The sequence below is a fragment of the Periplaneta americana genome, chromosome 16 (genome assembly GCF_040183065.1).
Source record: "Periplaneta americana isolate PAMFEO1 chromosome 16, P.americana_PAMFEO1_priV1, whole genome shotgun sequence".
Taxonomy (NCBI): domain Eukaryota; kingdom Metazoa; phylum Arthropoda; class Insecta; order Blattodea; family Blattidae; genus Periplaneta; species Periplaneta americana.
In genome coordinates, this window is record NC_091132.1 from 52,778,424 (window position 1) to 52,804,316 (window position 25,893).

General features: G+C 35.5%; 1 protein-coding gene across 3 annotated transcripts in view; it reads right to left on the minus strand.

The window, feature by feature from the left end:
• The window catches only part of SLO2 (slowpoke 2), a 1,063,914-nt gene that overhangs the window by 227,759 nt on the left and 810,262 nt on the right, over window positions 1–25,893 (minus strand). For all 3 annotated transcript variants that reach the window (XM_069849155.1, XM_069849157.1, XM_069849156.1), the window contains exon 5: window positions 22,984–23,083. In XM_069849155.1, the coding sequence (XP_069705256.1) occupies window positions 22,984–23,083 (100 nt within the window). The remainder of the gene's footprint in view (window positions 1–22,983; window positions 23,084–25,893) is intronic.

Below are 25,893 nucleotides of genomic sequence, written 5' to 3' on the forward strand. Positions count from 1 at the left end.
TCACAACAATGCGTTGTTAGGAGATTGTTTATCGTTTGTCATTTGTTATTTCGGGTATTGTGCTATAAATATGTCTTGGATTTTGAGGATTTGAAGAACATTTGTGCTATTTGTGAGCTGAAGAATATGGAGTTCAAGTGAAAAGAAATAATACTTTCAACATATTCTTCTGTTTGAGTTTAATAGAGGAGCAAAGGCAGCGGAGACGGTTCGAAACGTTTGTACCATTTACGAGTAGAATGCCATTGGAGAAAGAACTGAAAGAAAGTAGTTCTGTCGTTTCAAAGAAGGCCATTTTGACCTGAGTGATTCTCCACCTTTAGGAAGACCATGGGACTTTGAAGAAACATTCTCCATGCTTTAATCCATGACGATCCACTTTAGTCAACTCAATAATTGACAGATATGAGGAATTCTGACGAGACAACCATCGTGCAACTTTTACATTCCATGGACAAGGTTAAAAAATTGGGTGTATGTGTACTGAACACTTTAGGTGAAAAGAACAAAAATCAGTGGATGACTATTTGTGCCTCTTTGCTTGGTCGTCATCTGTTAACTCGTGAACAACTTCGACCGTTCCTATCATAGATTATTACCGGTGACGAAAAATGGCGCATTTATGTCAACGTCAATAAAAACAAGGAAAGCAACAGCTGAGCCCTAACAAAAATGCAAACCCGTACAAAAGTTGGGTCCATCCAAAGAAGCTGATAATATGGGATAAAAAAGACATGTACTACGAATTCCTCGCCACGAATGTAATCACAACTACTGACATTTATTGCCAACTCAGACACTTTGCGACCGCAATTAAAGAAAAGCGACCGAGAAGACTGCATCAAGTGCTGCTGCAACATAATAATGCACGCCCTGCCGCACTCCGCTAACACGATGAATCAGGAGCCTGGCTTGGAGGTGATTCCACATGCCCCACTTTCTTCCGAACTTGCGCCCTCAGATTTTCACTTTTTCCGTTCTCTATCCAACAATCTTCAAGCGAACTACTTTTATAGCGTAGATGCTTTACAAACTTGGCTTGACGACTTCTTTAACTCCAAACCTGCAGATTTTGTATAATGTAGGAGAAAATATATTTACTGATTAATTTCTGCCTTTAATTCATCTCAAATAACAACTTTTATCTAATACTGGTATTTAAACTGGTCTTTAATTCACAGTCCTAAGCAACCTAAACAATGACTGTATTCACAGCAGTGAATTATATTTTTTTCAATCACTCACTCCGTGACAACTAACACATTGGCTACAATAAAGTCCACGAATTCATTCATTTACGAGTATAACTTCTTCACAAACAACATATTACAAAGAAAAAGTCTACAATTTAAAATTAAATTTAGATACCAGCACTACCTGTAAATTCGATGAACTGTCTCTATCAAGAGGCTTGAAAACGAGATTCTGCACTGACTGTGTGCTCTTTTATCCTATTTAATTATCGCTTTTTGTGTGGAAAAATATCTCTTACATTGACAGGCGACAGCACGTGACATGTGGCCAAGCTTTTCATGCATGTTACTGATCCCTGTTCTTTTTAATACATCACGTACATGCAAGTCATGTCCGTTGAGTGATGAAATATGAAAATGGGCGTGAATATGTGAGCGACCACAGTTTTTACCGTGTCGAACTACAGGCGAAACTGTGCGTAAAAATCCTTGTAGCTTAATGAACGCTTCTGTATGACCTTTTTCTGCATGTTGGAAAATTAAAACTCTTTTTTAACGTACGAAATAAGGTGAACTGCTCTTTATATCTCGGAATCAGTACGATAGTATAAAAGTTGCACACTGTTAAATATTATGAATATCTAAAATATTTTCTTTCTAACAGTGGGTACGCGACTCTTCGTTTTTCACCTATACGAAGTTCTGCAGACCAATTTACCGACAGAGCTATTGCCCAGAGCGTACCATAGGAGGCCGATCTACGCTACACTCGCAATGAGTTGAGATGTTGATAGAGAGTTTTGGGATGTTACAAGAGAATCGAAGTTCCAGGAGAAAACTTCTGTGTTACTTGGACCACGAGCTTATCCAACACAAGTCATAAGTCGGGGGTACGCCGGAAATCGAACCCGGGATACACAGGATTACAAGTCAAGCGTTTTAGTTTCTGGTCCGCCGTAAGTCAGAAGAGATATATACGCAAAATATTTCATTGTTTTCTAGATGGTAGTGAAATTATTTCGGATGTAGGGAGTAGAGTTATTGAATCTAATTTTCTTCCACCATTGGATTGAACGATTATGGCAGTATAAAATATATGTTTACATATGTATTTACTTAGCCTGATAATATATTTACTTATTCTGAAATGTATTTGCTTGGCCTCACGAGTTATTCCTTTGGTTTGAATTGTAAATTAGTTTAAAATAGCGTGTGGAAGGGTCTCAGACTAGCAATTTCAGGTTAATATAGTTTATAAGTACGATTCTACGGAACAATAAGGGTGTAAATGTTTGTTTTATTTGAAGTGTTATATCAGTGAAACGTGTTGTGTCAGTGAAGTTACTGTTTATAGTGTCAGTGAATAGTTTTGACCAGTGATAATTTATAGTGTCAGTGAAATGTTCTATAGTGTCAGTGAAATGTGTTACATAGTGTCAGTGAAATGTGTCATAGTGCCAGTGCAGGGAGTGAGATGAGACTGAAGTGAAAGTAGTGAAAGAACATCAATGTGCATCTCATATTTATGTATAGGCTATAGAATGCATGTTGTAATGAAAAGTTAGGTTCACTTATTAATTACGTAGTACGTTACTTTAATAATTGTAATTTTATTATGTGTAAATTGCAATTATTGCGTGTAAATTGTAATTATTGTGTGTAAATAAGTTACCACTACTACCGGATGTTTACCCACTAGCAATGTACATACATACATACATACATACATACATACATACATACATACATACATACATACATACATACATACATACATACATATATACATACTGTACATAAATTGGAGATTTTAGAATTATCAATATAAAGTGATATACAGAAGTGTTTACAGGCTTGAAATATGTTTGTTATCCTTTCTGAAAAACATATGGTCAGAATGGATCGGTTTCGTTATTATTGGTATGTATTCCTCTGTGTTTATTCTTATTTTTATTGTGTACATTTATATTTACTTGTCTCTTTTTCATTTTATTGTGTAAATCGTATTCCCTTCCAACTTAACAGAAGTAATGTGTAATTACTTAAATCGGATACAGTAACAAAATTGTATGTTTAACTATGTAACCAGGTGTTACTCTTGGTTGAGTGTAAGAGAAAATCATATGATCCTAACTCGGCCAGTTTAAATAATAACCATCATCATCATCATCATCATCATCATCATCAGCAGCAGCAGCAGCAGCATTGAATGAATTTGCAGCAACACTATTTAATGTAAACAACGTAATACCTTATACACATGTATGATTTGGGCGATTACAATAATGACTTTAAATCAAGTGCTTCTATAGTTAGACAGACAGACAGACAGGCAGGCAGACAGACAGACAGACGGATAGACAGGGAGGCAGACAGACAGACAGACAGACAGACAGACAGACAGACAGACAAAGTGAGCAAGCAAACAAACAAATAAGAAATTGTTTCGACATGCGGAAAATAGTGTTGTCATAGAACAATAATTTTAGACGAGGCAAAAGACAACATTTTTCGGAGCGCGAACGTACCTCATTTGTTACATGATTACGTACAATTCCCGGTCTCTCTAATTGCACATACAGCGAGTATGAGTGGATCTTCATACTGATAATAATTGTTAATGAGTTGTATTATCAGGACCATCTGTTTGTTTTTATTTAGGTCAAATTGTGACGTGTTTTCAAGTGCAGCACAATTTAAATAAGAATGTATGTTTATAGGGCAAGTTTATCAAACGGAAAAATAACCTGAAGATTAAAGATATTATTATGTTTTGCTACTCTACTTTCTAACTTAAATACCAAAGGTACAATGAGCATGTAACTCAATTTGCCTACTTCATCGCATGTCACTTCACTCCACTTCGCTGAGTGTTCATTCTTCCAGCGATTAATCTAAGGTTATTTTCAGTAAAACTCAGTATTTAGTGAATGAGACTCGTGCTGAAATTTAACTTTGCGCAAAGGTTCGAGTATCGTTTGAGTTGATTATTTGTTTAAGTTTTTTTGAATGTACCATTTATGTAAGAAAAAGAAAAATAATTAATTATAATTATTTAACTAGCTAGTGAGTACAAATTAAAATTATAAAACAAAAATGTTTCTAGCCACTACCGTAAGAACCAGACTCGTGTACGGTGTAGTCTTAGCCAATAATATAACATAAAATTTACAAAGACAGCTTAGTAAATACAGTAAGTAACTTAATGCAACCAATAAATAACACAAAAGAGTAAAAAAGAAGTAAAAGAAAAAGGGAGAGAAAACACATTTAATAAAATTTGTCAATAAGACAGAAGCCATTGATATTCAATAAAAGCATGAATATAGTCGACAGAAATAAAAAGTAAATTTATGTATTTATTTTGCTAATAATTGTAACATAAAATATAATATAAACAGAAAAAAATTATGCAAATCTAGTCTTTCAGGTAAAGCTCCCTGTAAAGCAGATTTGAATAATTTCAAGGGAAAAATTGTTCCGGGGCCGGCTGTCGATCCCGGGACCTCTGGTTGAACGTACCAACGCTCTACCAACTGAGCTACCCGGGAATTCCACCCGACACCGTCTCAACTTTTCCCTTTATATCCACACAACTCGCGTGGGCTGACGAAACGCCAGAGATCCATATCGACTGCACACAATCTCTGTATGACTTGGAATTTTGTACCTTCCTCTGTCTCCGCATATGATCCATATATCGTAATGTCGTCTATCATCTGATATCTTCTTCTACCTCGAATTCTTCTCCCGTTCACCATTCCTTCTCTAACCTCCAGGTGAATAGACGGCAATTTGTCATTGCGTAATGCCGAAATTACATGTTAGTTGTTACCTTACTTAAAACTAAAGAAATTGAGTGATTCAAATTTTAGAGTTTTTCTTCAGAAATTCTCTCGATACAAAAACTGTTTAAGCGATAGGCGAAGACGATTCAACTTCGACAACTTATGAGAATATAATTATCGTCGTTTACTGTAACGCTGGTAACTGCATCGATGATGACGAGGATTGAACCTTGCAAGGTGTGTACTACAGTACGTTGTTTTTCTTTTCCTTCTGACTGTACGGAGATACAGTAGCATGTTTACGTCGTCTGACATTGCTGCCTTGAACTGCCAAGTACGAAGCAATTTCAATCAAGGTGTATAATGATCATTCGATTGAGTATTCTGGTATCTGACTGGGACATAACTAAGTAATTACGACCTCGAATAACTAGATCAATCATGAAGAAGTATCGAGGAATAACACTAAATGCTTTAGTAGTTTGATGTTGAGGGCCGTAGTAATTTTGGGTTAGACAGTAATTAAATTAACTTTCAGGCTTACTGGTCTGTCCAGTAAAGATCTGCTTCTATAGAATTTCTATGACTTGTGCTTCTCCTTTTATCCTTTTCAGACTATATATTTAGTCTGTTCCATTAAGAGAAAGACAATCGATTCAGTGCTATGAAAAGATGATTAATAAATGGAATTCAATTACACCAGAGTAATTAGCTGAGAGGATCATAACCACTTCTGGTCGTAATTAAGAACATTGTAAGAGGTGGCCAATTATAACTCTAAGGATATGAGAAAGAACAAGCTTTTCATAAAAATCATCACCACTTCTGCTCTTATTAAAATAGATAATTTCGTAGGCAAAAGCTAATGTGAATATCGATGTCATAGTTGTGACACATTATGCATTAGAGTCGTGGAAAACAATAGTTGTACTTCGTCAAGATTCGGTTTTCCTTGAAGACACTCGAGCAGTGTCATCGGATCCGAATCCTTTTGCTCAGTCCTATAGTATAGGTCTCGCAAGTAGGGAATACCGACGAAAGGAATACGAATCAAACAATGCGATAAGGAAGAGAGGGCGAAGGAAAGGTCACGGGATAGCTTGAATGATATTCAAGACAACAGTCGGAAGAGAAATAGCATCGATAGAATCAGTCTTGCGTTGTGATAATTACATAACGACTTTAGTTTGTTCCATTGCATGTGAATACGTGTCTTGTATCGCACGGTATTATTATTATTTCATTCGTAAACATATGTTGCGCGTTTAATTAGCTTCGAAGTTTTCTTTTGCTACGTTCTTCATTTCCACAGCGATGTCCTCATCTGTTCATCTTCTTGGAAGAGGCAGTAATTCTAACGGCCGGCATCTCTCGCCCCCTCGGCGTGCCTACATACACACATCAAAATAGACAGCAACGCCACCATTGCTTTTCGGTAATCATTTCTTGCTCGAGCTATAGCTACCTAATCTCATCTGACCGGACACGCAATGTGAGAAATCTTGTCCTGCTCAACAAGTTATCTTTGTACACAATCCAGTCTATATTGACATTAATTTGGAGTGATTTATTAAGGGATGCATTCAAGACTAATTTAGAAAAATGTTACACGAATTATCCTTGCATCAAAAGCGGATGGTTATTCCACCGGAATGTTCCCTGAATCAAATGATTCTATTTTAATTATTTGCATATAATAACAGATAAGAAACATGTTACAGGAATGAAAGCTCTTCGGACCAAAATGATCGTATTTTAATTATTTAAATACAATTTCAATTAAGTAACATATTAAACGATTTATCCTTCTATCAAACACGGATATTCCCTGGACCAAATGTCCCATTTTAATATTATAATTACTTTATATTTCATTTCTAACAAGTGCAGCGAAGCGCACGGGTATGGCTAGTAGGCCTATACAATGAATTATTATATAAATTACGCAATTAGTAGCAAATGCCGTTCTCAGACAACGAAATTCGAACAAGATCGTCAGTATTTTACGTGGTCAAGGAATAGACATCTGGACTCTGCGACACGCACTAATAGTATAGACTATAGTTGAGACCGGATCAGGCCGGAAAGCCTCAATGAGCAGTAGCTGCAGTACAATACAACTTTGCAATCAATATATTGACTGCTAAACTTTATACTTTCTCATGTGGTGACCGTTGCTATTTATGAAGTTCATCAGATCTTGCGAATGATTCGTCGTCCTATATTTTCCTACAGACAAACGCGTCAAGGATGTTGGACACAAAATTTACATAATAGAGAGTTTATCTAGGAAGGACTACGAGTGCTGTACCATGTGTTCAAAGACTGGAGAAACGCTAGAACAAGTGCATTCAAGCACATGGAGAATACTTTGAAGAAGATCATGTGAAAGTGTGAAGACACATATTTTTTTTTATTTTATTTGGTTATTTTACGACGCTGTATCAACATCTCAGGTTATTTAGCGTCTGAATGAATTGAAGGTGATAATGCCGGTGAAATGAGTCCGGGGTCCAGCACCGAAAGTTACACAGCATTTGCTCGTATTGGGTTGAGGGAAAACCCCGGAAAAAACCTCAACCAGGTAACTTGCCCCGACCGGGAATCGAACCCGGGACACCTGGTTTCGCGGCCAGACGCGCTGACCGTTACTCCACAGGTGTGGACGACACATTATCATATCATATCATATCATATCATATCATATCATATCATATCATATCATATCATATCATATCATATCATATCATATCATATTACATTATATTATATTGTCTTTGGACCATTCTTCAAATTTCTTCAGACTAATTATGTTATTATTGTGTCCAGTTAAACTACACAAATCTACACTATCTGAAATATTACATGAATCTATAACAGAAAATCGATCATTTTAGACTTATCACGTTATTCCCATGAACTATTCATATGCAATTTTCTCGGATAAAGTTTCTAGTAGACAAGGAATATTGACAAAATTCCACCAATCCAGAAATTGTTCCAAGAAGGCAGGATGTCCAAAATGACTTTTAAAGTGAAAAGTTTATGCACTTGTCTGTCGAAAAAACTGGTCACATTTCGCGTTAATACAGCTACGTCACGCACGCGATAAGAACCTCGCTGTTCCACTCAAGCTGGAAATAGGTTTAGCAAGTGTAAATACTTAACAAAATATGCAATTTAATTTTAATTTTAAGTATAAATTAATTTCAGTGTAATATAATTTAGTAAATATAAATGCTGAGAGTAAAAACAGTTAATTTAAGGGGGTTAATGGGTGGAATTTTGGTCATTTACAATCGAAGATCGCATTTTCGTTTTCTTGTAAAAAATTAATCAGAAATGTTTTATTTATATGTTGAGCAAGTTCCAATGCTCTGCGGCGCTTGAAAGCATAGAAATTACGCAATATATAGATGGCTGGACCTTTGAGCTTCAATTCCATGCACATTTTACAAGCTTTTTTTTTCTCATACTTTTTTAGTACATTTCATCAGGTTCGAAGTGTAAAGACTGTTACAATTTTGATGATAGGAACATAATATATTTACTGTACGTTCTATAGACTGTTGTTAACAAAATATTGCATGGGTTTTGTGACTAAATGAATACTTTTTAAAATAAAAAATTAAATATTTATAGTGGCAATGGAAAAGTTATATTTTTAGGTACGCAGTGGTTATACTTTTTTCCCCTTTTGTAGTAAAGATATAGGAAAATTAATGCGTAATGTTTTTTTTTTCTAAATATACCACTGGTCTTAGAAAAAAATTTCACATATTTTACTAAATGACTTAGGGACTCATTTTCATTTTAAATTATGTAAATTTTTAAAAATATTTTTGTTAGCTCAAAAACTAATTCACTCACATCATTATCTATCACATCGTGATTATGTGTACAGAAAATCAAGAACGTAGCTTGAAAAATGTAGAAAATATAAATTTCACCCATCACCCCACTCAACATAGTCTGATTTTAATGCACTGTAATATTAATTTCCAAATGAATTCAGTCCTTTGTACTAGTAACATTATTATTACTCAAAACGATATGAAAGGAATTATTGACATCATACCGATGTGTGATCGTTTCAACTATCAACTCCGTTGATGTCTCAAGACAAGGCCTCATGGAATGAGAAAACATTACGTAACAATTAACGACAAGATTCCGCCTTGTTAAATTTAATTGCAGGTTATGTAAAGACAGGAGTAAAAAGAACATAAGAAATTTATTTCAAATATCAAATCAAATATACAATCCCAAATAAAACAGGAACAGCATACATATTTCACAAAATTACAGGTTTTTCGTTATCAGGGGTGATGAAAAAGGTATATTTGTCTTAATATTTGGGAATAGATTTTTACAAAAGAAAATACTTTCTCGTTATACTTCAGAATGGACTGAACTGAAATTGGAAACAAACATATAACCAGCATATAATCTACGCACATATCATCACACTTATTGCAAACAGAGCTGATCTCAATTCATTCGTGACAGAGAAACCTTCAAGCAACACGAACAAAGGTGATACATGTTGCAATAACAGAGAAGCAGGTGGCGAATCCTTACATTGTGTACAGCATTGTAGCCATCTGTTACACTTGAGAACTGTCACATGCCAGAGCGCGAAGATCTAGCAAGAGCTTCTGAACATAATCATGAAGACTAACAACGTGTACACCATCTTAACAATACAATATTACGTAAAGAAAAGATACGCATAGACATCAGTGGCAGTTTCTGTGCAGGTTGCAGCGTCGAGGAAGAACCACCTAATAAAAACAGTGATGTGAATTCATTTTCGTCACTATTTACCCTTCTGTTAATTCTGTTAAATATATTGAAATAATTAGCGTTGAAATGATTATTGTATATCCATTAGAGTATTTTTTATCACTTACTTACTTACTGGCTTTTAAGGAACCCGGAGGTTCATTGCAGTCCTCACATAAGTCCAAAATCGATCCCTCTCCTGAGCAAGATTAATCCAGTCTCTATCATCATATCCCACGTCCCTCAAATCCATTTTAATATTATCTTCCCATTTATGTCTCGGCCTCCCCAAAGGTCTTCTTTCCTCCGGCCTCCCAACTAACACACTGTATACATTTCTGGATTCGTCCGTACGTGCTACATGCCCTGCCCATCTCAAACGTCTGGATTTAATGTTCCTAATTATGTCAGGTGAAGAATAAAATGCCTGCAGCTCTGTGTTGTGTAACTTTTTACATTCTTCTGTAACTTCATCCCTCTTAGTCCCAAATATTTTCTTAAGTACCTTATTCTCAAACACTCTTAACCTCTGTTCCTCTCTCCAAGCTAGAGTCCAAGTTTCACAATAATACAGAAAAAAACCCAGTGATATAACTGTTTTATAAATTCTAACTTTCAAATTTTTTGACAGCAGACTGGATGATAAAAGCTTCTCAACCGAATAATAACAGGAATTTCTCATATTTATTCTGTGTTTAATATACTCCCGAGTATCATTTATATTTATTACTGTTGCTCCAAGTTATTTGAAATTTTCCACCTCTTCAAAAGATAAATTTCCAGGTTTATATTTCCATTTCGTACAATTTTCTGGTCACGAGACATAATCATATGCTTTGTCTTTTCGGGATTTACATCCAAACCTATCTGTTTACTTGCTTCAAGTAAAATTCCCGTATTTTCTCTAATCGTTTGTGGATTTTCTCCTAACATATTCATGTCATCCGCATGGACAAGCAGCTGGAGTATTTTTTAATATAAAATAAAAATTAACGTAACTAATCACTGAAACACTATTATAATAATCTAGGTTTAAAGGTTCTCTTATTAAGAATTACCAGTAAAAATCAAATTCCTTACACAATTAATGCTGGAGATATGTGCACTCATACTTTCAATAATTTCAACAAAAAATTTAAAATTATATATTTATAAATGTAGCAACACCTGCAAGAGTGTGGAATTTGTTACCATTGGTATCTCAATTTTTTTCACTCCATTCGTTATGCATTAAGCCGATCTAATATTTGATTTATTCTTAGGCCTCAAAAGATCTTAACCTACGTAAATCAATGCTACTTGTATGTCGACAACTTCGGTGCCCTTGAGCGATGAAAGATGGTATTACCATTCACGAGCAAAACGTTCAAATTTCTTGTCTTGAACTTCACGAATATTTTGTAGATTTTTTTCTGTATTAATCATATGTAACTAAATGTTGAAATTAAATAAGAAACTTGCGGAATAATTCTGAAAGAATATTTTAACATATACGGTATAGGAGGTAAATTTGAAAGGAAAAGTGCATAAAGTAGAAAATATGATTTATAATAATTGGTAATAGCTCAATCTGTTTGAAACTAACTTACAATAAACTGGAATAAGTTCAAACTGAATCTGACAGATAGTTTCAGATTTGCTTCGGAGTTCACTCAACCTGCCAAAAAATTGACTAACGAGTTGTCTGTCTTATGCAGGCATGTTTTCTGTGTCGAGAACCAGAAAAGATATGGTTTATACCTGTCAGCTTGCTATACGCCTCAATTGTATTTTATATGAACACTCTTCATCTTTGCCTTTGACTATAAACTTTCAACTTTAATTAAACTCCATCAATAAGAACCGAACATTATTCACGACTACAACGCCTGCGAGAATTTGTTTAGACTATTTGTGTTACAGATGAGGCAGAGAAGTTGCCTTCCAATCGCGGAGTTCCATTCAAAGTTGTTACTAGGCCAAATATCTCGAAATCCCAACTACAGTATTTCGTTACTAGGGACCGGATTTTTATGTAATATCAAGGTGTGAAATATGTACATATTTATATAAGAAAAATAAGCTGAATATGTATGGAAATATGTAAAATCATGAAAATATTTAATACCAATATCTGGCAGGTATAGGATAGGTAAAACTCTCCAGTTGTGATTTCATAGAGCACCCGACTTTTTTACTGCTGCACACTTGACACATTACTATTTTTCCATCTGTAGTGAAAGCGTCCATCGCAATCCATGATTTTATTTTTGTCGTTAGGGTTGAAGATACAGGGGCCATTTTAGTTAGTTAAAAGCAGTAGATAAACTCACTTGCATTTTATACTCAAAGTACTAAAACTGGAGAACTGAGTGAAATGAATGACACAACAGTACTACAAGCACTGTTTCGCTTTACTGGATTAGGAGAAAATAAGAGGAGATGTGGGACACATGCACTTTAGCTGCTCCCTGTAAGAAACGAAGTACCTAATAAAACCTCAAACTATAGGAATTTACAAACTTTTGTTTGAAAAGTGACATTCCTGTCTCATTCAGAAGGGTAGGATTATTCCAGCCGAGAACCATACTTTCTAATTGCTCGGAAAATCCCATTTCCGTATAGGTCTACTAAATTTAAAGTAAAGAGGTCAAGAAATAACCTGAAAAGCTATTTATTTTAAGCTTTCAACATCTTTCCAGTTTGTTCTTTTACTCCAGCTTCTTTTCAAAAGTCGGCATCTTTATTGCGGTTCATGTTATTCTTGACACGGGTTTTCCCTGGAAGGATTAGGAAGAGGGTGGGTAAGGTTTCAAATTGCATGGGAACGGTTTGTTAAGACGTGTGCAGAACAATATCCTTTCTTGGGTAGGTAAAAAGGCTTTTGAAATCTGTGTATTTCACATTGTAAACTTCCCCAGCAGAATTTTTTTTTCCTTTTAGAGAAGTAAAAATGAATAAAACACCTAAATATGTAGATTTATGTAAAACCAAGCCATAATATGTAATGTGGGGTAAATATGTAAAAATATGTAGTATTGAATGTTAATATATTAAAGATAATTAAAAGATTCGCAAAGATTTGTTATTTATATACTGTTAGGTTGAAAGGAATATAATATGTAATTACATAAAAGTCCGGTCCCTATTCATTACATTATTATTATTATTATTATTATTATTATTATTATTATTATTATTATTATTATTATTATTATTTCGAAGTAAGCCTTTTGCACTGTCACATTCACGCTTTCGTATAATCATACATTACTGGTGTTGAGCAAAGCCTTCCTTTTGCCGCCACACAACGTTGTTATCAGCTGGCAATCGAACAAAAATAATTATACATTTCTTTTCAGCTTGCAAAATTACTCTTTATGGATCCAGTGTTCGTTTTGTACCCACTGTCTTAACGAAAACACGGATCGCAAGTTCGTAAGATAAACAATGAAGGATAAATGATAACATAGCTTTTCTGAGCGCAGTTTGTTTACTGTACGTAATGTTCAGTTTGTACTATCTGCAGACTCAACTTGACAATCAGCACACAGCTTAAAACGTTTCACAGCGTGGCAACAACTATACGCTTCTTACGTTGGTGAACACGTCGACAGGTAAATTGCCACGTATCGGTATACCGAAACAGTGTTCACTTGTTGATACCTACATTTATTCGAGAAAAACTGATATTAATAGTTTATATGTAGAATGAGTGGGGGATTAAAGCTCTACGCTATACAGCCAAAGGTCGCAGTTTTGATTCCCGGTAGGATAATAAATTTCTGCAATTGATTCAATCCTCAGGCTTCACTATGGTCCTAGGACTCCGTCTCTAACAGGAATGAGTACTGAGGACATTTCTTTGGATATAAAGGAGGCAAGAACTTCACTGACATCCTTACTACTACCAATTCCGATTGTCTGCAAAGGTGGGACAGGTTTTTAGCTCCCGCTACCAGTTACGTAGAGAGCGTATTAACACCAAGAACGCAGTACCGGTACAGCATGGATAATTCGACATATCATAAACTATTAATGTAATATATATATATATATATATATATATATATATATATATATATACGCAGTTAAAAATTTACTTACCCAAATTAGGGTAGATGATGCTGAAATTCTCTGCGATTTTGTTTAAGAAGCGACGCATCGTTGACTGTAATTCTCTTTGAGAAATTAAAGCACTGTTTTCTCGGATACTATATTTCTGCTCTTCCAGGATACATCGATAATTTTTTAACAATTTTTCTATTATGGTTTCCCAGAGATACAACTTAAAAGGTGTTAGGTTGAGAGGTTGACAAAGTGCAGCAAAATAATCCGCAGAATTCAGAATTTCCGAATGGTGCTCTTCATTTATTTGTAAGTAGGGTTTCAGGGAAGACGCATAGCTATGACCATTGATCTCTATTAATTGAAGTGTTTGGGGGAAAAACCAGGCAGCTCCAATTTTTTTTTAAATTTTTGAGTTGTTTGTGCAGAGGACAAAAAAATACGCTCTATCGTTTGGTCGAAGAACCAAGTAGTTCCAAGAATTACGTTCACAGTTACAATGCATTTTGGACCTGCCTCTTCTGTACATGCTTGTTGTTTGGCGGTAAGTTTTTCTTCATTATCTCGAAAAGCACTGAATTGGAACTGCCTGGTTTTTCCCCCAAACCCCTCAATTCTTGTTCTTTAATGCCAATGCGAGTCATACTTGAAACTGCTGTGCATCGACTGGAGTGGTTTGTAATTTTCTGTTTTTTGACGTCCAGGCCAATGCAGTTTGAAATGTTGGCAAACAAAGGAACAAATGCTAGGGTAGTGATAAAAACAAACAAATGCTAGGGAAGCGATAAAATTAAACAAATGCTAGAGACGCGATAAAATTAAACAAATGCTAGAGACGCGATAAAATTGTACGATAAGCAGCCATGATTGGTTGAACGACGTCCTTTCGTACCGTTTTATTGGTCAAAAGTAGTATGACGCAGTAAAATCGTAACAGTCATCTTAAAACGAAATAATAATTATTAAAAACGCTTCCACAAAAAAATAAGCTTAAATGGCTCTCAAATGAAGCAATTTCCATAAAACAACTCAAACTGTCATCGATACGCGTGAGGATCGTGTTCTGAGAGACACCAATCTTACGACCCTGACCCGTGAGGATTATACTGGACTAATGTGTTCAGGAAGTGACTTGGGCGGTTTCAACACTTACACTAATTGGTTTAATACTAATGATAGAACTTGTCGGTGTGTTTCTCACTGACATTTCATTCCAGACAGATAAACACTCACGCTATCTTTGTAATTGCGGTTCTGAACGCAGCTTGCACTAGGAACATCCATCAGTCATTCATCGTATATCACGTTGTCAGTTGATTTATGGCCAATAAACGAACGAGGAAATGTAACGTTTCCGCTTCAAGCTCGGTCATATACAGGTTTATATTATTTTATTAGATTTTGTGAACTTGTAATAAAAATTTCGAGTGATTAATTACAGATATACAGTCTAAAGCTGAGAGAAGAGATCAACATTAGGGCAGACTTGGTTAATTTCGTGATACTAAGGTTTTGGTGTAAAAATAAGGCTCAAATTAAAAAAAATAGTGTTTTTAAAGTAACTACATTTTTAGAATTCAGGAAGTTATATGCCAGCATTTTTACCTCAAATAAATGTAAGGTGGGTGCTCCTGTTATGGCCATGTTCCTGATAAGGCCACCCCCCTATTGTGAGTTAGTTAACCAAAAAATCCGCTAAATTGCAGCAGCATCCAGTGAAAGGGCATTCTGGTATGTCACTTGATCCTTTTCCATCCAATCAGGTTGAGCAATATGGCGTCAGTTGCCTGTTTTGCGGTTTTCATGTGATCTCTTCTTATTTTTCTCTGGTAAGTCTCTTTTGTTTTATGCATGTTTTTCAAAGACTTGTTTCATGAAAACCATCGTACTCCATTCAGTTTTTAATGTTCTGTTGATTGGTGTTGTAGTTGATGGCGTATCTTTTACGAGTTGTTCATAATCAAACGATTTTCGTGAAAGCTTACCTGCTCCTGATATGGCCATATCAAATGCACCATGGCCATATCAAGTTCATTTCACTTTTATTTTTTCACCTGACAAATTTACATGCTGGGATTACGCAAAAATTTTGTATTTTAAGAAAAACAACTTAATTTTTTTATGGAAAAACCTGTTTTGACTACACTTTTTAATTATAAAAACGATTATTGTGTCATTTTTATTCATTTTACACCAACATTATTTAATTCTAGCACAACTGCGCTATCAAACTGAAAACAATCACGATTTGTAGAACATGGAACAAGAGTGGCCATATCATGTGCACATGTTCCTGATATGGCCACTAGGTAGACTTTTGGAATTTGGAACTTTTTGGACAACTAAAGCTATTTTTATGGGGAAAGGAAATTGTTGTAAGAAAGTCCGCTGCTAGAAAAATTCTCAAACCTTAGCATGGCCATATCAGGGACACCTACCTTATACAATATCTACAAACAAGCAAACATATAAAAAAAAAGAACTCTAGAAGGACTGCTATAATTTCGTGATAGTACAAGAGTATTTTCGTGATAGTTCTTAAATTCAAAATATTTAGGTATATTCAGTCTAATTTTAAATTACACAGTCAGATTCATACCTGCAACCCAAACAATTGAAGTTCTTTCGGTATTCTGATACACCTTGACATGTTTAATTAAACAACTGATCATTACTGACGTACTGAATCCATCTTTCACAATGCTTGCCGTCCTCGAAATTTCCTGAACAAGAACGCAACAAATAATTAGGCTTATCATTCGCCTTTTCTTTAAGCACAGATCTTCTATGTTTGGCTATTAAGATGCTGCTGTTTCGTTTTCTACCTCTTTAGCTCATTTGAGAGGCTGGAAATATCTCATTGACTGCTGCTTTGGTTCCTTCTGATTCTCATCGAACTTGCCAAGAAAAAGACGATGTTCCTCTGCGCAGTTTTTATTTATTTAAGACACAATCAATTGTCTCTTTCACATCATTTATATTGTATTTCTTTCCACATTTGTTTATCTGCAACATTCTCGACATGCACAATGTATCAGAGATGCTATGAATACTCACACAAATACTTTTCGTTTCATGCACTTCATATTTCTTCCACTAGAGTCTGTTATATTTACTTACTTATGGCTTTTAAAAAACCAGGAGGTTCATTGCCGCCCTCACATAAGCCCGCCATCGGTCTCTATTCTGAGCAAGATTAATCCAGTCTCCACCATCATATCCCACCTCCCTCAAATTCGCTTTAATATTATCCTCCCATCTACGTCTCGGCCTCATCAAATGTCATTTTCCCTCCGGCCTCCCAACTAACACTCTATATGAATTTCTGTATTCGGCAATACGTGCTACATGCCCTGCCCATCTCAAACGTCTGGATTTAATGTTCTTAATTATGTCAGGTGAAGAATAAAATGCATGCAGTTATGCGTTGTGTAACTTTCTCCATTCTCCTGTAACTTCACCCCTCTTAGTCTCAAATATTTTCTGAAGTGCCTTATTCTCAAACACCCTTAACCTCTGTTCCTCTCTCAAAGCTAGAGTCCAAGTTTCACAACCATACAGGAAAAAAACAGTAACGTAACTGTTTTGTAAATTATAACTTTCAGTTTTTTTGAGAGCAGATTGGCTGACAGAAGCTTCTCAACTGAATAATAACAGGTATTTATCATATTTTTCTGTGTTTATTTTCCTCCCGAGTGTTTTTATATTTGTTACTGTTGCTCCAAGATATTTGAATTTTTCCACCTCTTCAAAGGATAAATTTATAATTTTTACATTTCCATTTCGCACATATTCTGGAAACGAGACATAATCATATACTTTGTCTTTTCGGAGTTTACTTCCAAACCTATCTCTTTACTTGTTTGAAGTAAAATTCTCGTGTTTTCCCCATAGTTTGTGAATTTTGTTCTAAAATAATCACGTTATACGCATAGACAAGCAATTGTTACAGAATAGACAAAACTTAAAGAAACGAAATGGCCTCCAGAAATGAGAAAAAGGCTAAGAAAATAACTCCGAAGGTAAGCCTCTGTTACATAATCAGTGCTTTGATAGACATATTTTTTCTTTCACCAAAAATTATACAATGTTAATACTTACAATTGAAAACAATTTGGACCACAGAGCAGAGCAAAGAAACTCTTCTTTTAACAAAGGAAATCACATGGTTTAGTCAGTCACAAATTGAAAGCTTTAGATCTCACAACTCTTCAAGTAATTTTCAAAAAAATCCGCTCAGGAGCGCAGTGAACAAAATCTATGTAATAGTACATATTCTGTCATTTATACTATACCATCAAAGTTACATTTGTCGCTGGTATAATTTCGTGATAAATTTAAAAGAAATATCACGAAATTAGCCGAATTTGCCCTACTTTAGTAGAGTGGAGTTGTAAGCATGTTCTATTAATAAGAACTAACATTTTTCTTACGTGCTTGTAGCGGTTTTCCATCCTTTTATCAAGAGTATATGAAGATAAAGTTCATTCCCTGTATTTTCTATCCCACTTCAACAAATATTCCACAGCACATCCCACAGACACCGCCTTGCGAGTCTGGTTACCCTCGTAGCTGTAGTGAAACTTGATTGACGGATCCAGATCACGGGCCGTACAGTTGATGAGGCGGTTACCCGCTGCCATCCCATTCTCAGGTCAGAGGTCAGCAACAAACACTGCCTGGCTAGCTGGTGTTCCGGGGGCCGGAACAGGGTTGAATCCGCATCCTTAAGCTTACAGTGGCTCGATGTCCTCTTTATCTCGGTATATTATGTGCGACGATTGTTTCAGTCAGACAGATGGTCTAGGTCAGGCATGCCTAACTCAGTTGAAGGGGAAAGTATGACGTCAACCTCACTCCAAATCTTTCAGACACGACTGATGTCCATGCATCTCTCTGAATCTCATCCAATACAGCCTTACTGATTCATGGAAATTCTGTCTTAATTCCCCATAAATTACAAGCATATCTAGGTTTTTCACCAGTGGCGGCTCGTGACTCTTTATACATATGTGCTACTACAAAAAAGAAGAAAAAAAAATAATAATAATAATAATAATAATAATAGCTCTCATCCTAACAATGAAAATTGAAATCCATTCTCCTTCCTGTTGGCGAACTTGTGTATCACCTTAGTATTAAATCATTCCATTTGTAGCACTAGACTTTTTTCTATACTTGTTTAATTTGTATTTTATCTTCTAAAAATTTAGAAGAAAGTATTGTTTTTAATGAATTCATATTAATAGTCCAACGCAGACACTCACCTCGGAGAAGTATGAATATCATACTTAACAACACAAAATAATACAGCATGCGAACAACCACTATGGTATGATTTTAGACACACATTTGAAAAACACGTCTTCTTGTGGCCCGATCGCGAGTTAGTGTCCCCAACCCTCTCATTCAAACAGTAGACAATCCGCAATTGAATACAGCTAAAATTCATATATTTACAAAGGTAAACATATATGTCTAATTTTATTAACTAGATGAATTGAAAACAACGGCTAAAAACCACATTTCTAATGTTTCCTAAAATGAAGTTTTAGGTACTAAATACATAAGTTGGCTATTCTGTTCTGGCTACACTTTGGTGACCACAAAAGAGACAGCAGTTTGTTGAGGTTTTCGGTGCTTGCGGGGAAGTGAAAAGGATAACTGAAGAACGCGCATTTCTCCATGTCGACATCTTTCTTGTGCTTAGCACATCTCGCACTAAACGACATTTCATACAAGTTGAGAGGATGCTAAGGTATTTTCTTCCCCTTCTACTGTCCCTGAGTCCGTCTGTAACAGACCGGTAGCTGTTATCTCTTATACCTGCACCCCCCCAAACTGTACCCGTGCGTTTTTTTAAGCGCTTCAGTAAAGCGCTTCATGCCTTTGCTGCAGCAAAATGAGGGTCGAAAAAAACGTAAGTAGGTCAACTGACTGCAAAATGGTGGACAATTAATATTGGCTTCTATTTCTGCTGTAATAAATTTATCTCTAAAAGAACCAAACATGTTAAATAATTTCGACTTCTATGATAATGACATTGGATTATTATTACTAGACGATTTTGACAATAATAAACGTTGCAAAAGACCAAAACACACATTCCGCCATGATGGATCGTGCAGCAAACTCGTAAAGCGAAGTTTCAATTTGCTGCACGCTTGCTACAGCGCTGCTGCAGCGACGGTGAAGCAAATGTAATAAAAGAACGGTCTTGCTGCAGCGCTTTACGTCTTGCTTTAAAAAAAAAAACGCACGGTACACACAAGAAAATAAAATATTAAATAAAGTACATAAATGGATATAAAATACAGTGACACAGATGTTTGACAATTACATGTTTCAGTATATTTTAGTGTCGTTCTTACAATATTTTCAACTAATAATTAATTAAATTAAGGAATGTTAGTTTGTATTATGAAGTCAGGGGAGAGCGACACAGTGCAGATTGTCCCATTGTGTATGCTGTAGAGTAGCAACTATCGGTGAAGAAAACATTTATCTTCTGCTCTCAGTAGCTTTTTAATGTGTCAGTTGATATAAATAACAATAAAATGAAATACAAACGCTTAGTATAGATTTTCGAAGTATAGATTACCGGTAAACCTTTTCAATAATACGGATTTTCACTAAGTTCAAAGTCAATTAGTCGAACGTTAGTAAGATAGACAGCAGCATCTTCCCCTTCACGGATGGTAAAGAGTGTGAGTAGAGGGGAAAGCCTATCAACCAAACTGAAATGGGGATTACAGTGGAGGGCGAATGATGAAACGTGTCAAGGCGGACGATTCAAATGCTTTAAAAATATAGAACGGAAACATACGATAACTATTTGAATTAAACAAATATTTTTGAGGCTTTTGAAACAAATATATTTTTCTCTCTTACTTTTATTATGTGCTGTAGCACATGAGCACATAAGGACCGACCACCCCTGGTACTCAAAATTAATAAATTTTGGCATTGTTCTTAATTGACTTCACCTTTAGGATTCTACAAAAAGACTGGCCTAAGACTTGCTACTGCTGAGGTACAACGTAAGAACGCAGATAAACAGTGTACACTTGCCTTAAGTTTCCCTGCCAGATTTCCCTGAAGGTTCCGTCACACTGTAGATGCGTTTTTAATCAGTTAATTTTGTAGAAAAATGAAGTGTTTTTCAAAGATATAACAAAGAAATATTTTTTTCGGTTTGTTTTTCTTGGTGATATCTTACTACTCAAATGTCTCAATATCCAATAGTTTTACCATAAATGGGATTCAAACCTCAAACACAGCTTATTTTTTTGCTTAATGCGTTATTAAAATACCAAAATGACAATTGATGTTTTGATTAATTACAACCTAAAGATTCTGTTCATAAAATAAATGTGTTTATGCTCGACCATGCCGAAACGTAGTAATTATACACCTGGAAGCAGACCTTTAATACATGTCATTAAAGTTGACCTACACATTAGAGGTCAGGTCTTTCAGCCAATGACGACTCAGGTTACAACTGTTCAGCCAATGACAGGTCAGCTTTCTACCGTTATAAAACCGCAAGTATCGATTATTCTCGGATAATAATAATAATAATAATAATAATAATAATAATAATAATAATAATAATAATAATAATAATAATTTATTTTAGCTGGCAGAGTTAAGGCCGTAAGGCCTTCTCTTCCACTCAACCAGCAGTCGAAAGAGAATTAGCGAAAAGTCACGGAGGCTGGAAATCCAATACTGTCGCAGAAGATTATGTTCTGTTACTATAATAATTAGCGTTAATTGTAAATAATATTCAAATAAATTCAATTTGTCATCTCGTTTTTCAATGTCTAATTTAATTTCAATGTTATCTCTGTAGGTTCTTATGGCCTAGCAAGGTCAATGTGGATATCTGTTCCTCGGAAAAAATCAATACTTTCGCGTCTGCGCATATCTCACAACATACGGAACATTGCTGAATGTCAGATACAATTAAAATTAATAATATCAAGTTAGAAATATGGTGGAGCATAAAAAGTCGTATGAAACTCGCCTATAATGGTAATTAAGAAGCTCGTATGAAAATTATGAAACTCGCTTGCGCTCGTTTCATAAATATCCATACTCGCTTCTTAATTACTTTCATTATAGGCTCGTTGCATAATGTTCTATTATGCTCGACCATGCCGAAATGTAGTAATTATACACCTGGTAGCAGTTTTAATGCATGTCATTAAAGTACACCTACTCATTAAAGTACAGGTCTTCAGCCAATCACAAGTCAGCTTCGTACCGTCATATCGATTATTCTCGGATATGCAATCGACAGACAATTAGCGAAAAGTCACGGAGGCTGGAAATCCAATACTGTCGCAGAAGGTTATGTTCTGTTACTATAATAATTAAGTCCACACCTGTGGAGTAACGGTCAGCGCGTTTGGCCGCGAAACCAGGTGGCCCGGGTTCGATTCCCGGTCGGGACAAGTTACCTGGTTGGGGTTTTTTCCGGGGTTTTCCCTCAACCCAAGATGAGCAAATGCTGGGTAACTTTCGGTGCTGGACCCCGGACTCATTTCACCGGCATTATCACCTTCATCTCATTCAGACGCTAAATAACCCAAGCTGTTGATAAAGCGTCGTAAAATAACCTACTAAAATAAATATCATAATTAGCGTTAATTGTAAATAATATTCAAATAAATTCAATTTGTCATCTCGTTTTTCAATTCTAAATCAATTTCCAGGTTATATCAGACTAATGTTCATTCTTATTCTGTGCCAAGTTCAATGACATTCGGCCTCGGAAAAAATCAATAGTTTCGCGTCTGCACACATCTCACAATTCAGGTCAGTTCACACATAACGATAAAAATACCTAATTTTCAATACTTTCAAGTTAGAAATATGGTCGAGCATAAAAAGTCGTATGAAACTTGCCTATAATGGTGATTAAGACGCTCGTATGAAAATTATGAAACTCGCTTGCGCTCGTTTCATAAACAATCATACTTGCGTCTTAATTACTACCATTATAGGCTCGTTGCATAATGTACTATTATGGTCTACATAAGGATATTCGTCAGCTTTGGATGTATATTATACATATTTTATGAATTACAGAAACGATCTTTAATTATTTTCTTAAATCTAAATGTATCTGTTGGTTATAATGATCATTCTAAGATATAACTTACCAGGTGGCGAACGTGGGATCAAGATCTGTGACGACTCGGATGATATACAGGAGACATGTGAGAAGTTTGAACACCAAATTGGCGATGCGGATGCGAAGACCTGCAGAAGAGAAGGATTTATTAGAATGCCGATCTGTATGAAGTTACAGCTTAATATATTTAATTATCTACTAATTATTTCCCGTAGAGTTACATCGAAACACAATACTTTATTCCCAGCGATATATAAGAATTATAATATCTGTAGGTACATAGATCTAGATACAGAGGTCTAAAGTCACCATTATCATCTTTGGATCATAACACTAGAATCTGTAAAGATATAAGCCTAGTTAAAGTCGATGTTTAATTAGTCAAGGAATTCATTATGTAATACTGAACACTAAACTTGATACATAGTCCAAATATGTCCAAGTACAAAGACAATAGAGCAAATTATTCAACATTGTGACATAAGACGAAAGGATCAGTGGTGAAAATACAGGTAATGAAACATTTTTTTGTGAAACACTTGAAATTTCAACTGCAATAAAACTTCACGATGCTACAAATCACAGTAGAAAGTTCGATTTTTAAGTAAAGTACTTTGACTAATTCTTGTCTCTTCGTGAATATTGCGCTATTTTAAGCGTAGACTAGGCACTGTTCTGATACTATATCTTGTGATTATTTACATCCCTAATTCTTCGTCATCAAGCCGAGAAAGTTAATATAAACTGTTGTGTTAAGTTGAAATCTCTCTGGAGTTAAGAAAACCTGGAAGAAGAAAAATAAAGAAAAGAAAATTAGGATGAGGAGGGACAGGAAGAAAAATGAAAGGGAAAGACGACGAAGGAAACAGGAGAGGAAGAAGGAATGTAAGACAAACAAAGGGAGGGATTAAAGATATAAGAAAGAAAAAACAGTAGGAAAAATAAAGAAACAGAAAGGATGGATTGAAAAAACAGGAGGAAGAAAAAACATGAGGATGAGGAAGAGTAGGGGTATGAAAGAAAGTAAGACGATAAAGAGCAAAATCAGCATATTGAAGAAGAAAAGCAGGATAACAAATAGAAGCCAACCGACGAGAGAGGAAAGGAGGATAATGAGAAAGAAAAGTAGGATGAAGAAAAGCAAAGACAAAGTGGAAGATGAACAGGGAAAGAAGGATCATATGATTAGAAAGGAAATTCACACACATAACACCAGAGGCCAATCATTGGTTTGATATACCTATTACAGGTGAAGTAAATCTCAAAGTAGTTTTAATGTTATTAGGTTAAAATTGCTTAATAGGCTTGACGATATTATCGTTTTTAAGTGTAAGTTATATAATTGGCTCACCAATTTTATAATATAAGTGCATATTTTGAATTCAAAATAATACCAATTTTATCGATTCTTTTAAATAATTCTTTTTTATTGTAATATAGGATTTTGCTAGTATAGTGCCGAGGTCATGGAAAGCATGGGGCTCTACCTCCATGCCCCCCCAAGTGCCTCCATGGTATGTTAAGGGGATATCTTTACCTTTAGGACAGTGGTCGTCAGCACTCGTTGAAATGGGTAACGGGTCAGAAGTGTATCGCAATATGCACGGTCGTGCGTAAGGGAAAGGGAGGAAGCATACCCGTCAGCAGCCACGGCTGCACGCCAGTGAAATCTCTTATCCGCGGGTAACAGACGCTAGCCTGAGGGTGCACTGTGCTGATGACCGCTGGTATAGGACAATGTCTATTGCAAATTTTGTAACTGCCTAATTACTGAAATGTAAACTATTAAAATATTCAATATGACGACGAAAAACATGAGAAAGAAGAAGTTGCAAAATTAAAGGCAACTAAAAGCATCAGAAATAAGTATTAGGAAGGATATCAAGGGAGCGACGAAAAGAACGTGAAAAAGAAAGTAGAAAAATAGTAGAACAAAGATAAGCATGAGACAAAGGAAGCAACAAGAAGGATGAAAAGCACAAGAAAAAGTACGAAAACAAGTATGACATCGAAAAATATGAGAAAGAGAAAGAAAACACAGAAGGAAAGATCATGAGGATAAGGAAAACAGAAGAAATAGAGACGGAAGTTTTTCATTTAAGTAGGTTATTTTACGACGCTGTATTTACCGTCTCAATGATATGAAGGTGAAATGCCGGTGAAATGAGTCCGGGGTCCAGCACCGAAAGTTACCCAGCATTTGCTCAAATTGGATTGAAGGAAAACCCGGGATAAAACCTCAACCAGGTAACTTGCCCCGACCGGATTCGAACCCGGGCCACCTGGTTTCGGGGCCAGCCGTGCTAACCGTTACTCCACAAGTGTGGACAATAGAGAAGAAACTTCTTGAATTAAATAATTGCAGCTTCCAAATGGAGGGTACAAAACGTAGCCTGTTAATTTATCTATTGTGTAATTCAAAACAACAATTCTGAATCTTCAATGTCTATTAGAAGTCCCTTCCAAAATACAGAACCTATTCAGCAACACTGAATACAAAACTTCGGTACGGTATATTGCAACAATAGTTCAATGAGTTGGCGTTACGAAACGGAATATCGAGAGGAAACGTACACTCTATAGCTTTGCATACACCAGAAATCTTGAAGGTTTGACAGTGTTAGAATGCCTTTTTTGTGGACGGGGAAGGGAAGCCCTAGTTTCAATGAGCAGTGACTGGACTATATGGAATATGAATAATAACATAAACATTTAGCTGCTATTGTTCTGAAAATTAGAGCCATTGCAGAATCGAAATTCCATTATGACGTTTTAAATTAACTTCAATTTCAAATATGCTATACGTTTATATACTTCATTTTTCTCTTCTGTTATCGACATGTAAATCTGTATAGAGTTCGAGTTTAAATTATTGTTTTTCGAATATTCAGAGGCAAAGTTGCACAGCTGTTACAGACTAATTTCATATTACAGACCT